Genomic DNA, 12,012 nt, shown 5'->3' with positions numbered 1-12,012 from the left:
GTTAGGGTCCATTTGGTTCCATTTGTACACTCTCAGAGTTACAGACCCATAAGGGTCCATTTGGTGCCTATAATCTATCATTTAGCTGGGGACCCCCTGGAACTCCCTCAAGTCCCACTTTGAGAACCAATGGTTTAGAACAGTCAGAAGCTGTTTAACATGCACTATACAATGTCTTGATTCTTTACTCTGATTGGCCATTGTTTTCAGATTACTGCACAGCTGTGATCTCATCATCACCATACTAAATTGTACTGTATCAACAAATATCTAACCACATGAACCCCAGCATCCCTGTTCTGGGCATGTCATACAGTATATATATAGGCGAACAATAGAGTCCTCGGGCTGCAGTGAGTCCCGTGCGACCACGTTAATGAGAGATAGCCTGGAGAGGCACTCATAATCTGAATGTTTAAGGAGTGATTGCATTGAATGAATGCATAAACATTAATGGATGAAGGCTGGTGTGTTGTGTGATGGTTATACCTCCGATCTCCCAGTGGCCCAAATAAATCCACAGCATGAAGAATCACCTGCGCCGGGCAAAGGTTGGGAGCGTGGTGTTTCTATGCTTAACCCGGGTTGTACATAACTCCATAGGACGCGCTACTGTATATAGGTTTGGAGACCTCACTGTCCATGAAAAGATAACAGCGGCACCGCTGCCCCAGTCCCGACTCCCGAAAAATGCGCTCGCATATAAGCGCTCGTATATTTTGAAAATAGCAGATCTACAGTGAGCTTGTAGATCTGCTATTTTCAAATAATAAATAAATAAATGCAGCCACATCTGCAATCTTATCTGAATGACTGTTAACCTGCCAAAAACGTATATATACGTCTTTGAATAATCAGCTGTTGCCTGCCAAGGACGTATATATACGTTTTTGAAAAAAAGGAGAAAAAAAAAAAAAAAAAAAAAATCATTTTTTTTTTTTGATTTTTTTTATAATTTCAACCCTTTTCGAATTTCGAACGAATTAGGAGCTAAAAATGTTCAAGGATTTGCTGCTCCATTCACTTCAATGTTAAAATTCAAACAGACAAACAATTCACATTGTTTTTTGGTTTAAAACTACTGGTTTTGAGCTATATTCAATCAATCATACTGGAGGAAAAAAATCTGTGGCTACGCGAACAGGTACCAAAATCGTTCAAAACCCTGGCAGAGGCTACAGACTGTTCTGAAAAAACTCTGGCAGTCAATGTGTTAAAGCAGTTTGTTTAAATGATTTTATAAAACGTTATATTTTCACAGGGATTATTTATTAGTGTGTTACATACATTTTGGAGCGGATACAGTACATGTGTCCAGATGCCTGTCAGACGGTCAGGCAATGCTGCTCGGCATGTCTACGATGGAACAAACAGTTGCAGCCAAAGTCTACACGCCCCCAGATCTGACGTGAGATCTGAGCGGGCCGTACGCTGAAGTCAAAGTCACGATAGATTGATAAATGCCGAAAACTGCGGTGATTTCGCCGTACGCCCGTCATTTGGTCTACACCGCGTTGATAAATGAGGGCCAAAATTTCTACGCTAAGGGGCGCCTGCGAGTGAGCGCGCGCGACGCCGCCGGAGAGGGACATAAAACTGACCTGGTCAAACTTCCTCTGCTTCTTCTCCAGGTTGGAGACCAGCTGTCTCTGTCCGTCCAGGTCCATGAGCACGTCCTCCAGGTCCTGCTGCAGGCGGGTCTTGCTCTTCTCCAGCTTGTCGCAGGCGGAGGCCTTCTCGTCGTACTCGCCACTGGCCACCTCTAGGTCGCGCTGCAGACGCCTCCTCCCCTCCTCCAGCAGCTCCACGGCCCCGGACACATCGTCCAGCTTCTTCTTGGAGTCGGACAGCTGGGTACGGTACGTGACAGGGGGTTTGATGATTAGACGTGTTTTGAGGAGAATCCCTTCAACCCATTCAATCCGGGAACGCATCTGTGTCGTTTCAGATTTTAGCTAAAACCGTTATTTTATACTTTGGCTATTCAAAAATAGCAGATATACAAGCTCATAGCGCGGCACCACAAGCTTGTAGATCTGCTGTTTTTTAAAAGTGAACAGGGACCTCCAGAAGCAAAGATTTTTCAAAAACAGCAGATCTACAAGCTCATAGCGCAGCACTCGGTGCTGCGACCTGACCTGTGTCTGTAACACTACTGACCTGTGTCTGTAACAGCACTGACCTGTGTCTGTAACACTACTGACCTGTGTCTGTAACACTACTGACCTGTGTCTGTAACACTACTGACCTGTGTCTGTAACACTACTGACCTGTGTCTGTAACACTACTGACCTGTGTCTGTAACACTACTGACCTGTGTCTGTAACACTACTGACCTGTGTCTGTAACACTACTGACCTGTGTCTGTAACAGCACTGACCTGTGTCTGTAACACTACTGACCTGTGTCTGTAACACTACTGACCTGTGTCTGTAACACTACTGACCTGTGTCTGTAACACTACTGACCTGTGTCTGTAACACCACTGACCTGTGTCTGTAACACTACTGACCTGTGTCTGTAACACTACTGACCTGTGTCTGTAACACCACTGACCTGTGTCTGTAACACCACTGACTGTAACACTACTGACTGTAACACCACTGACCTGTGTCTGTAACACCACTGACCTGTGTCTGTAACACTACTGACCTGTGTCTGTAACACTACTGACCTGTGTCTGTAACACTACTGACATGTGTCTGTAACACTACTGACCTGTGTCTGTAACACCACTGACCTGTGTCTGTAACACTACTGACCTGTGTCTGTAACACTACTGACCTGTGTCTGTAACACTACTGACCTGTGTCTGTAACACTACTGACCTGTGTCTGTAACACTACTGACCTGTGTCTGTAACACTACTGACCTGTGTCTGTAACACTACTGACCTGTGTCTGTAACACTACTGACTGTAACACTACTGACCTGTGTCTGTAACACTACTGACCTGTGTCTGTAACACTACTGACCTGTGTCTGTAACACCACTGACCTGTGTCTGTAACACTACTGACCTGTGTCTGTAACACTACTGACCTGTGTCTGTAACACTACTGACCTGTGTCTGTAACACTACTGACCTGTGTCTGTAACACTACTGACCTGTGTCTGTAACACCACTGACCTGTGTCTGTAACACTACTGACCTGTGTCTGTAACACTACTGACCTGTGTCTGTAACACCACTGACCTGTGTCTGTAACACCACTGACCTGTGTCTGTAACACTACTGACCTGTGTCTGTAACACTACTGACTGTAACACTACTGACCTGTGTCTGTAACACCACTGACCTGTGTCTGTAACACTACTGACCTGTGTCTGTAACACTACTGACCTGTGTCTGTAACACCACTGACCTGTGTCTGTAACACCACTGACCTGTGTCTGTAACACTACTGACCTGTGTCTGTAACACTACTGACTGTAACACTACTGACCTGTGTCTGTAACACCACTGACCTGTGTCTGTAACACTACTGACCTGTGTCTGTAACACTACTGACCTGTGTCTGTAACACTAGTGACTGTAACACTACTGACCTGTGTCTGTAACACCACTGACCTGTGTCTGTAACACCACTGACCTGTGTCTGTAACACTACTGACCTGTGTCTGTAACACTACTGACCTGTGTCTGTAACACCACTGACCTGTGTCTGTAACACTACTGACCTGTGTCTGTAACACCACTGACCTGTGTCTGTAACACCACTGACCTGTGTCTGTAACACCACTGACCTGTGTCTGTAACACCACTGACCTGTGTCTGTAACACTACTGACCTGTGTCTGTAACACCACTGACCTGTGTCTGTAACACCACTGACCTGTGTCTGTAACACCACTGACCTGTGTCTGTAACACCACTGACCTGTGTCTGTAACACTACTGACCTGTGTCTGTAACACTACTGACCTGTGTCTGTAACACCACTGACCTGTGTCTGTAACACCACTGACCTGTGTCTGTGCCTTGACTGACTCTGTAACACCACTGACCTGTGTCTGTGCCTTGACTGACTCTGTAACACCACTGACTCTGTAACAGCACTGACCTGTGTCTGTGCCTTGACTGACTCTGTAACACCACTGACCAACGCTGACCTGCATGTTGAGGTTGGACAGCTGTTTCTCCACAGTCCACTTGGCCTCGATTTCCTCCTCCAGCTGCTCCGTCAGGTTGTTCCTCTCGTCCTCCATCTGCCGCAGGCGGCCCGACAGGTTCAGCTTCTGGCGCGTCTCCTCTGACGCCATCTCCTGGAGGAGGAGAGCAAGGAGGGAGGAAGGAGAAGAGGAGACAGAGGGGAAAAGGGGAGAAGGGGGGGGGGGGGGGGGGGGTGGGGAGAGGCGAGGAAGAGAGGTGGTTGAAGAAAGGAGTGCAGAAAGACAAGGGTTTAGGAACTAGGTGAGAGCATGTAGGGCATAGCAGTAGCGGACATTTTGTGGTGCCACAAATAGAAAATCCATTCATTTTTCCCATTGAGATTTCTGAAAATATTTACACAATTATCTTAAGCCTGGAACCAACCCATCCAGGCTCCTGGTGAATCATGACCATAAAACATTTGATTCTGTGTGAAACAATATTTGAAAACTTGACAATAATTAAATATTCAAATATTGTTTGACAGGCTTAAAATAATTCATATAAATATTTTCGGAAATCGCAATGGGAAAGAAAATATGGGTTTTCTATCGGTGGCACCACAAAATGGGCGCCACTGCTATGCCCTATAGGAGAAGGAGGCTTACAAGGAGAGGAAGAGCTTGGTAGGATGGGCGATGAAGGGTGAACAGAACAGCCCTTGAGACATACAATGTTTGAATGTGTTGTATTCAGATTGGAATGGTATGAGGGCTGCAACTAACCATTATTTTCTCTTTAAAAGGGAAGAGAGAGAGAGAGCTGCTCTGATACTATTTTATTACATTTGATTGATCATCGATTATTTGACTAATCTATGTGATCAATTTAGAGTTACAAACAACAATGAAATGAGGCAGACTTCTTACTCTCAGTTACATTACCACTCTCCTACTGAACTCTGCTCTCGTATAAAATTGGATACATTTTCTGTCGATCGATGAATCCGATTACTCGATTATTTGTTAGACCCCACAGCTTAATATTGAATTGTGTCTTAATTTCTCTGAGATATGATATTCATATTATAAGTCAATGATATGAAGTTATTACACATTAGCTGGTGATTAGTAGGTGTTTCCTCACCTGTGCATCATGTAGCTGAGAGCTCAGGCTGGAGACGTCTTTACTCAGCTTGATGTTCTTCCCCTCTGCCTCATTCAACAGACCTGTCACATTGTCCAACTCCAACTGAGAGAGAGAGAGAGAGAGAGAGAGAGAGAGAGCGAGAGAGAGAGAAAGAGAGAGACACATGAGTAAGAGACAGACAAAGACAGAGAAAGACGTACAAAGAAGAGAAAGACAAACATACATGAATTTCAATAAAATGGAACTCGACGCACTCGCCAAGATGAAACAAACGGAACCAAATTAAGATCTTTAAGAAGGACCGTGACTCCGATAGTGTAAATAGAACTATTTGCACACTCTACTGTGTAGTGTTGACCAGTGGTTCTCAAACTATTTCATGTCAAGGACCCCCAAAATGATATGCATTTGGCCGCGGACCCCCATGTGAAAATATGTTGTTCCAGGGACCGCCAGAAGCAAAGATTTGAGTTACAAATGTTCGCTTTTAAAAATATATATTCAAAGATGTGCACAAATGTACACAATTTTTCAAAAATAGCAGATCTACAAGCTCATAGCGCGGCACTCGGTGCCGCGCTATGAGCTTGTAGATCTGCTATTTTTGAATAGCCAAAGTCTAAAAAATGGCTAAAGGGGTTCAAATTGTGACGCTTAATTAATACATTTTGCTGGGGACCCCCTGGTACCCCCCCCACAAGGACCCCTGGGGGTCCCCCCGGGACCCCACTTTAAGAACCAATGGTGTGTGTGTGTGTGTGTGTGTGTGTGTGTGAGGACTCACGGTGATCTTGGTGACGCGTTCGCCCAGCTCGGCCCGCTGCCTCTCGCCGTCGCTGAAGCTCAGCTGCAGGTCGGCCAGCTGGCCGTCCGCCCGCTTCCTCTTGTGCTCCACGTCCTGCTTGGAGCTGGCCAGGGAGCGCAGGTCGGCGCTCAGGTCGGACGCCTGCTTCTCCAGGGCCTGCTTGGCCTTCTCCAGGCTGGCCCTCGACTGCAGACGGACACATAATGATAATGAGGATGAATTTATTTGTATAGCGATTTATTTTCTAAACAATGTTACAAAGTGCTTTACAGACATGTCAAAAAACAAGCAATAAAAACAACCAAGCGATAAAAACAACATAAAAACAACAACATACAGCAGTAGAAATAAAAGTGACAGTTAAAGGCAGATAGACTCAAGAAAAACACTTAGGCCTGGCATACAAGTGTGTTTTCAGGAGAGATTTAAAAGAAAGAACCGATTGTGCTAGCCTCAGCCTCACATAGACGGATAGACGGACAGACAGACAGGGACAGACAGACGGATAGACGGACGGACAGACAGACAGACAGAGGAGAGGAGAGGATCAGAAAAAAAGTAAAGGTTTCCCTGAAGGAATTTGGTCATTACAGTAGTCACACACAGAATATATGAGATTAATCTAGGAAAGAGCAGAGACCTATTTAAAAGGGTATTACATAAAAGTATAAAATATGAACTCATTCACTGCTAAGGACGTGTTTGACGTGGTTTTCACCGAAGACGAGTACACCCAGAAATCACATGACCACAAACAAAAAAGCTAGCCTTCTTTCATGTTCATTCACAAAAGTTCTCTCGGCTTTCTGTTGTTTTCTGCTTGTTTTTCAAAAAACAACATTCAACCACAAAAAAACAAAAAGAAGCTGGGTGGGCAATCTTTGTCCTAACGTCCAACCAACAGTCTGGGACAGCGCCTGTCAGCAGGGGGTGTTGAACGGGGAGGAGTAGGTGGACCTCACTAGCAGGTGAACAGGTGGACCTCACTAGCAGGTGAACAGGTGGACCTCACTAGCAGGTGAACAGGTGACCAAATTAGGCAACATGCCAATTTAGAACATGGAACATATACAAAAACACTCTTCAGCGGCGCCTGAGATGGGGGCCGTGGACCCCCATCTCAAAATATGTTGTTCCAGGGACCCCCAGGGGGCAAAGATTTGAGTTAACATTCAACTGGCCATAGCTCTGGAATGGAGGGTTCCTCTACTACGACACCCCCGTGAGTGTAATGAGCCGATCTCCGTGAGGACGGAGAATATTCCATGATTTCTCAAAGGTACAGTAAAATCACTGATTTCGCTGGCAAGGGGACGAGAGACGATGTTTTAACTCTGGCAGTCAATGAGTTGAGACAAACTCTCACAGTGTCAATCCTTCAACTGGGCATAAATACATCAGATGCACAAGACTGCAGAGGAACGGCGAGGGACGATAACAGAGAATTCTGAATGACTGTGTGTGTGTGTGTGTGTGTGTGTGCGTGTGTGTGTGACCCACTTTCTTGGCCTGCTCCAGCTGCTCAGTGAGCTCCTCCACAGCCTGGCTGTGTTTGTGTCTGAGATCCTGGACCTGTGCTTCCTGACCCCTACCCTGCTCCTCCATGGCTTTCTTCAGCATGGACACCTCCTGCTCACGCTTTGCCCTACATGATGTCACACACACGCACGCACGCACGCACGCACACACACACACACACACACACACACACACACACACACACACACACACACACACACACACACACACACACACACACACACACACACACACACACACACACACACACACACACACACACACACACACTTGTATTAGACACTTGTTGCGTATTACTTTTCTTACTACATAAAAATGCATATTTGGATCAATGAATAGCGGAGATGCAGGGCAAGTCCAAAGTTCAAAGCATTGTACATTATTCTATTTAGAGTATTATTATTTTATTTGTATGCACAAATGTATAACACTACATATCTATATTTTGGACAGAAAGGCTTTTGTTCTTCACTGTTAAACAGGATTTAATGATTTTTTTGTATTAATATATTTATTCATTTGATTAAATTAAATGTTACTATACGGTATAAATCAGTAATTCTCAACCTTTTAGGCCCCCAAAATAATCATATTTGAACTGGGACCCCCCACCCTGACAAGCACTTGGAATTGTAGGAGTTGAGGCATTCCATTTAGTTTGACTCGGTTTGTGAGCTTGTAGATCTGCTATTTTCAAACATTTTTGTACTTTTACTTTTGGTACTTTAAGTATATCTTCATGCCGATACTTTTGTACGTTTACTCAAGTACAGTTTGAACACAGGCCTTTTACTTGTAACAGAGTATTCTTATATTGCTACTTGTACTTGTAAAACATCTGAGTACTTCTTCCACCACTGCATACAAGAACAGGAGAACTGTTGCGCCTTTTTTTGTCTTTTTGGTGAAGATTAACTGCAGGTGCGGTGGTCTCGAAAAACATAAGGGCAAACTGACAGACGGAGACTCGCTCACTGCATGGAGGTTTAAGGAAAAACTCCTTAGACAAGACTTAAAGAAAAACATTTGTCTTTATTTTTTAGATGCCCATAATGTGCTCGGTGCTCAGTGGATTAAAAAGCAAACGTTTCGGTCCTCCCAGGACCTTCGTCGGTGCTATAATGGTGGGACACAGACAAATACACTGCTTTCATAGGGGTCCCCCTCCCCATGCAGTGAGCGAGTCTCCGTCTGTCGGTTTACCACTGCATACAAAACATGCCGTGCAGATCAAACGGGACTCGATGCAGCGTTGCTGTTTAACCCTTTAAGACCTGAAGCCGATTCTACATCTCTACATCTCTTAAATCCCAACAGTATTCTGAAAAAAACGTATGTTTCTATATCAGTGGTGCTCAAACTTTTTCATGTTATAAATGATATATGTATTTGGCCGCGGACCCCCATCTAAAAATATTTTGTTCCATGGACCCCCAGAAGCACAGATTTGAGTTAAAAATGTTCGCTTTAAAACAATATATATTCAAAGATTTGCACACATTTTCACGATTTCTCAAAAATAGCAGATCTGCAAGCTCATAGCGCGGCACTCGGTGCCGCGCTATGAGCTTGTATATCTGCTATTTTTTAATAGCCCAAAGTGTAAAATAATGCTTTTTAGCTCAAATCTAAAAATGAGACAGTTCCAGGTCTTTTTTTGTTTTTTTTTAATAATTTTTATCCCACGATTTTGTAACCCTTATTTTTCACCCGGTGCCAATTTTCTAAGTGATCCTGGGCACTACACTCCCCTCACCAGCCTAGGGAGGCCAGGGCCGAGCTCATGCCTCCTTCAATGCATGAGAGCCAACTGACCTTCTTGTCACCTGACAGGAGGGAGTTTCCCTGGTTGGACGTAGCGTGTGGAAGGAACACGTTATTCCAACCAGTTCCTTTCCCCTCCATCAGGCGCCCCGGCTGTCATGGGGGAGGAGTTTTAGTGACCAGGATTACTACATGTTTTTGTGAGGGTATCAACTACCCTGAGAGACACGGGGAGAACATGCAAACTCCACACAGAGTGGGCCCCGACAGTTCCAGGTCTTAATGGGTTAACTGGGCTGACTGACCGTAGCTCCTGCTGTGCGGCCGTGCTGTCCAGGCTGTCCTCCAGCTCGGTGCGGAGGGCGTTCAGCTCGTCGGCCAGGTCGCCACGCGCCGCCTCCGCTTTCCCCCGGGCCGAACGCTCCGCCTCCAGGTCCTCCTGGAGCTCCGTCAGCAGGGCCTCCAGCTCCCGAACCCGCTTCAGTAGCGCCGCACGCTGGCCACTCTCCTCCTCCAGCCTGGAGAGAGAGAGAGAGAGAGAGAGAGAGACGCTATCTACCTGCTGCACTTAGAACCTGTTGTGTTATTCAAAGCGGCCACTAGATGGCGAGAGAGAGAGACCAAGGAAAAGGCAGAGAGTGTGATTCTTAACACCATTCAATCCGGGAACGCTTCTGTGTCTTTTTAAGATTTCTTTGTCTATTCAAAAATAGCAGATCTACAAGCTCATAGCCCGGCACATTTTTTTTTTTATCGTGAAAATTTGTGCAAATCTTTGAATATATATATATGTTTAAAGCGAACATTTGTAACTCAAATCTTTGCTTCTGGGGATTCTACAAATGCCTTCCGAATCCTAACAGTTTTATGAAAAAACGGATGTTGTTATAATCTCAGTGGTGCTCAGACTTTTTCATGTCAAGGACCCCCAAAATGATATGCATTTGGCCGCGGACCCCAAACTCTTTTTTTTTTTCAGGGACCCCCAGCTGCAAAGATTTGAGTTACAAATGTTCCCTAAAATATATATATTCAAATATTTGCACGAAATGTTCAATATTAATCAAAAATAGCAGATACAAGCTCATAGCGCGGCACTCGGTGCCGCGCTATGAGCTTGTATATCTGCTATTTTTGAATAGCCAAAGTAAAATAAGTAGGGTTGTCCGATATTGGCTTTTTTACCGATAACCGATATACCGATATTGTCCAACTCTTAATTACCGATACCGATATCAACCGATACCGATATATGCGGGGATTATTGTGATTAGGGTAAGCTCAAATTTCATATCACACACACCATATACAGTAAGAACTCCTGTAACTTATTTATAAAGCAAAAAAAAAAGAAAAAAGAAAAAAAAAAGTTTTTTTCTTTCAAAAACCGATACCGATATATATATCAATCTTTATGCTAATATCGGCCGATAATATCGAGAGGCCGATAAAATCGGACATCCCTAAAAATAAGAAGGGTTAAAGTGGTTACACGGATGCGTTCCCGGTCTCAATGGGTCAAGTGGTTAAATAACAATCAACAGGTGTCGTGTCTCTCCCTAACCGGGCCTGAGTGGCTTGAAGCTCCTCCTCCTTGGCGGCCAGCTGGGCTCTGAGCGCCGCCAGCTGGTCCTGGAGGTCAGCCTGTTGGTCCTGGAGGTCGGCTAGCTCCGCCTCCAGCTTCCTCCTGGCCTTCTCCATGTCCTGGCGGGCCTTCTCCTCTTTCTTCAGACGAACTGTAACAAACACACAGTGAGACACAACACAACCTCGTTAACTGACCCTGAAGTACTCATTGTGACCAAATACAAGAACATGGGAGACCTATGGCCAAAATGACACAACAAAGCCTGACTTTATTTTTTTCATTTCTTTGTATTAAGTATCGTTGCTGTCCGGCAGAAACCAGCTAACTCAATCTTTCCGCTTTTGCATTTATTTCCCCCATAAATCAGTGCTATTGAACACCCTTTACGTCTGTGTGTTGATTAAAAACATATTGAACCAATGGAAAGTATTAAAAAGCGCTTCTGGCAAAACCAGCTAACTCCATTGAATCCTCAAACTTTCTTCTAAACCAGATGGGTGGAGTTAGCTGGTTTTGCCGACTCCAGGCTCCACCCCCTTTTGACCTCCGACCACATTGTGAGCTTGGAGGTCCATTCAGCTGTTCTTATCAATGATGAACAAAACCTCCTAACTCCACTTTTTCTTTTGTTTTTGTCATTTCCTGAAAAATGAACAGTTTGTAGTTAGCTGGTTTCTGCCGGAGAGCAGAGATATATTTGTTTATGTTCCTTCATAAAGGATATGTATACGGTTACATGAATGACATGATTTAATTTAGGTTATCCCCCTTCTATGTATAGGTGAAGGGTTTTTACAAGCACGGAAAGAAAAAAAGAAAAAAAGGGGGGGAAAATGGGTCGAAATATCTGTTAACAACAGGAACATAAAACATGTACAATGAAATGAATGATTTATTGTTTTAACATGTTTGGACTCAATAAAGTATATATAAAAAGTTGTCATTGTGCCATGCAGCGTGGTAAATAGGGTGAGAGGTCAGTGTGGTGGTGCAGCAGACTGACTCTCCAGGTCGGAGATCATGGACTCGTGTTTGGCCTTGAGCTTCGTCAGGTTCTTGGATTTCTCCTCCTCCTCG

At 44.6% G+C, this 12,012-nt stretch overlaps 1 protein-coding gene across 2 annotated transcripts in view; it reads right to left on the bottom strand.

The window, feature by feature from the left end:
* The window catches only part of LOC311056017 (uncharacterized protein), a 58,643-nt gene that overhangs the window by 13,152 nt on the left and 33,479 nt on the right, over positions 1-12,012 (bottom strand). For both annotated transcript variants that reach the window (XM_084072356.1, XM_084072357.1), the window contains exons 26-33: positions 11,939-12,012; positions 10,912-11,083; positions 9,653-9,865; positions 7,545-7,689; positions 6,024-6,230; positions 5,237-5,341; positions 4,111-4,263; positions 1,602-1,850 (exon numbers count right to left, since the gene is read on the bottom strand). The exon at positions 11,939-12,012 is cut by the window's right edge and continues 50 nt beyond it. In XM_084072356.1, the coding sequence (XP_083928482.1) occupies positions 1,602-1,850; positions 4,111-4,263; positions 5,237-5,341; positions 6,024-6,230; positions 7,545-7,689; positions 9,653-9,865; positions 10,912-11,083; positions 11,939-12,012 (1,318 nt within the window). The remainder of the gene's footprint in view (positions 1-1,601; positions 1,851-4,110; positions 4,264-5,236; positions 5,342-6,023; positions 6,231-7,544; positions 7,690-9,652; positions 9,866-10,911; positions 11,084-11,938) is intronic.

This window comes from Gymnoscopelus microlampas, assembly GCF_963454915.1.
Source record: "Gymnoscopelus microlampas genome assembly, chromosome: 11".
NCBI lineage: Eukaryota > Metazoa > Chordata > Actinopteri > Myctophiformes > Myctophidae > Gymnoscopelus > Gymnoscopelus microlampas.
The sequence above is the reverse complement of the archived record's forward strand: the minus strand, read 5'-3'. Positions and strand labels throughout refer to the sequence as shown.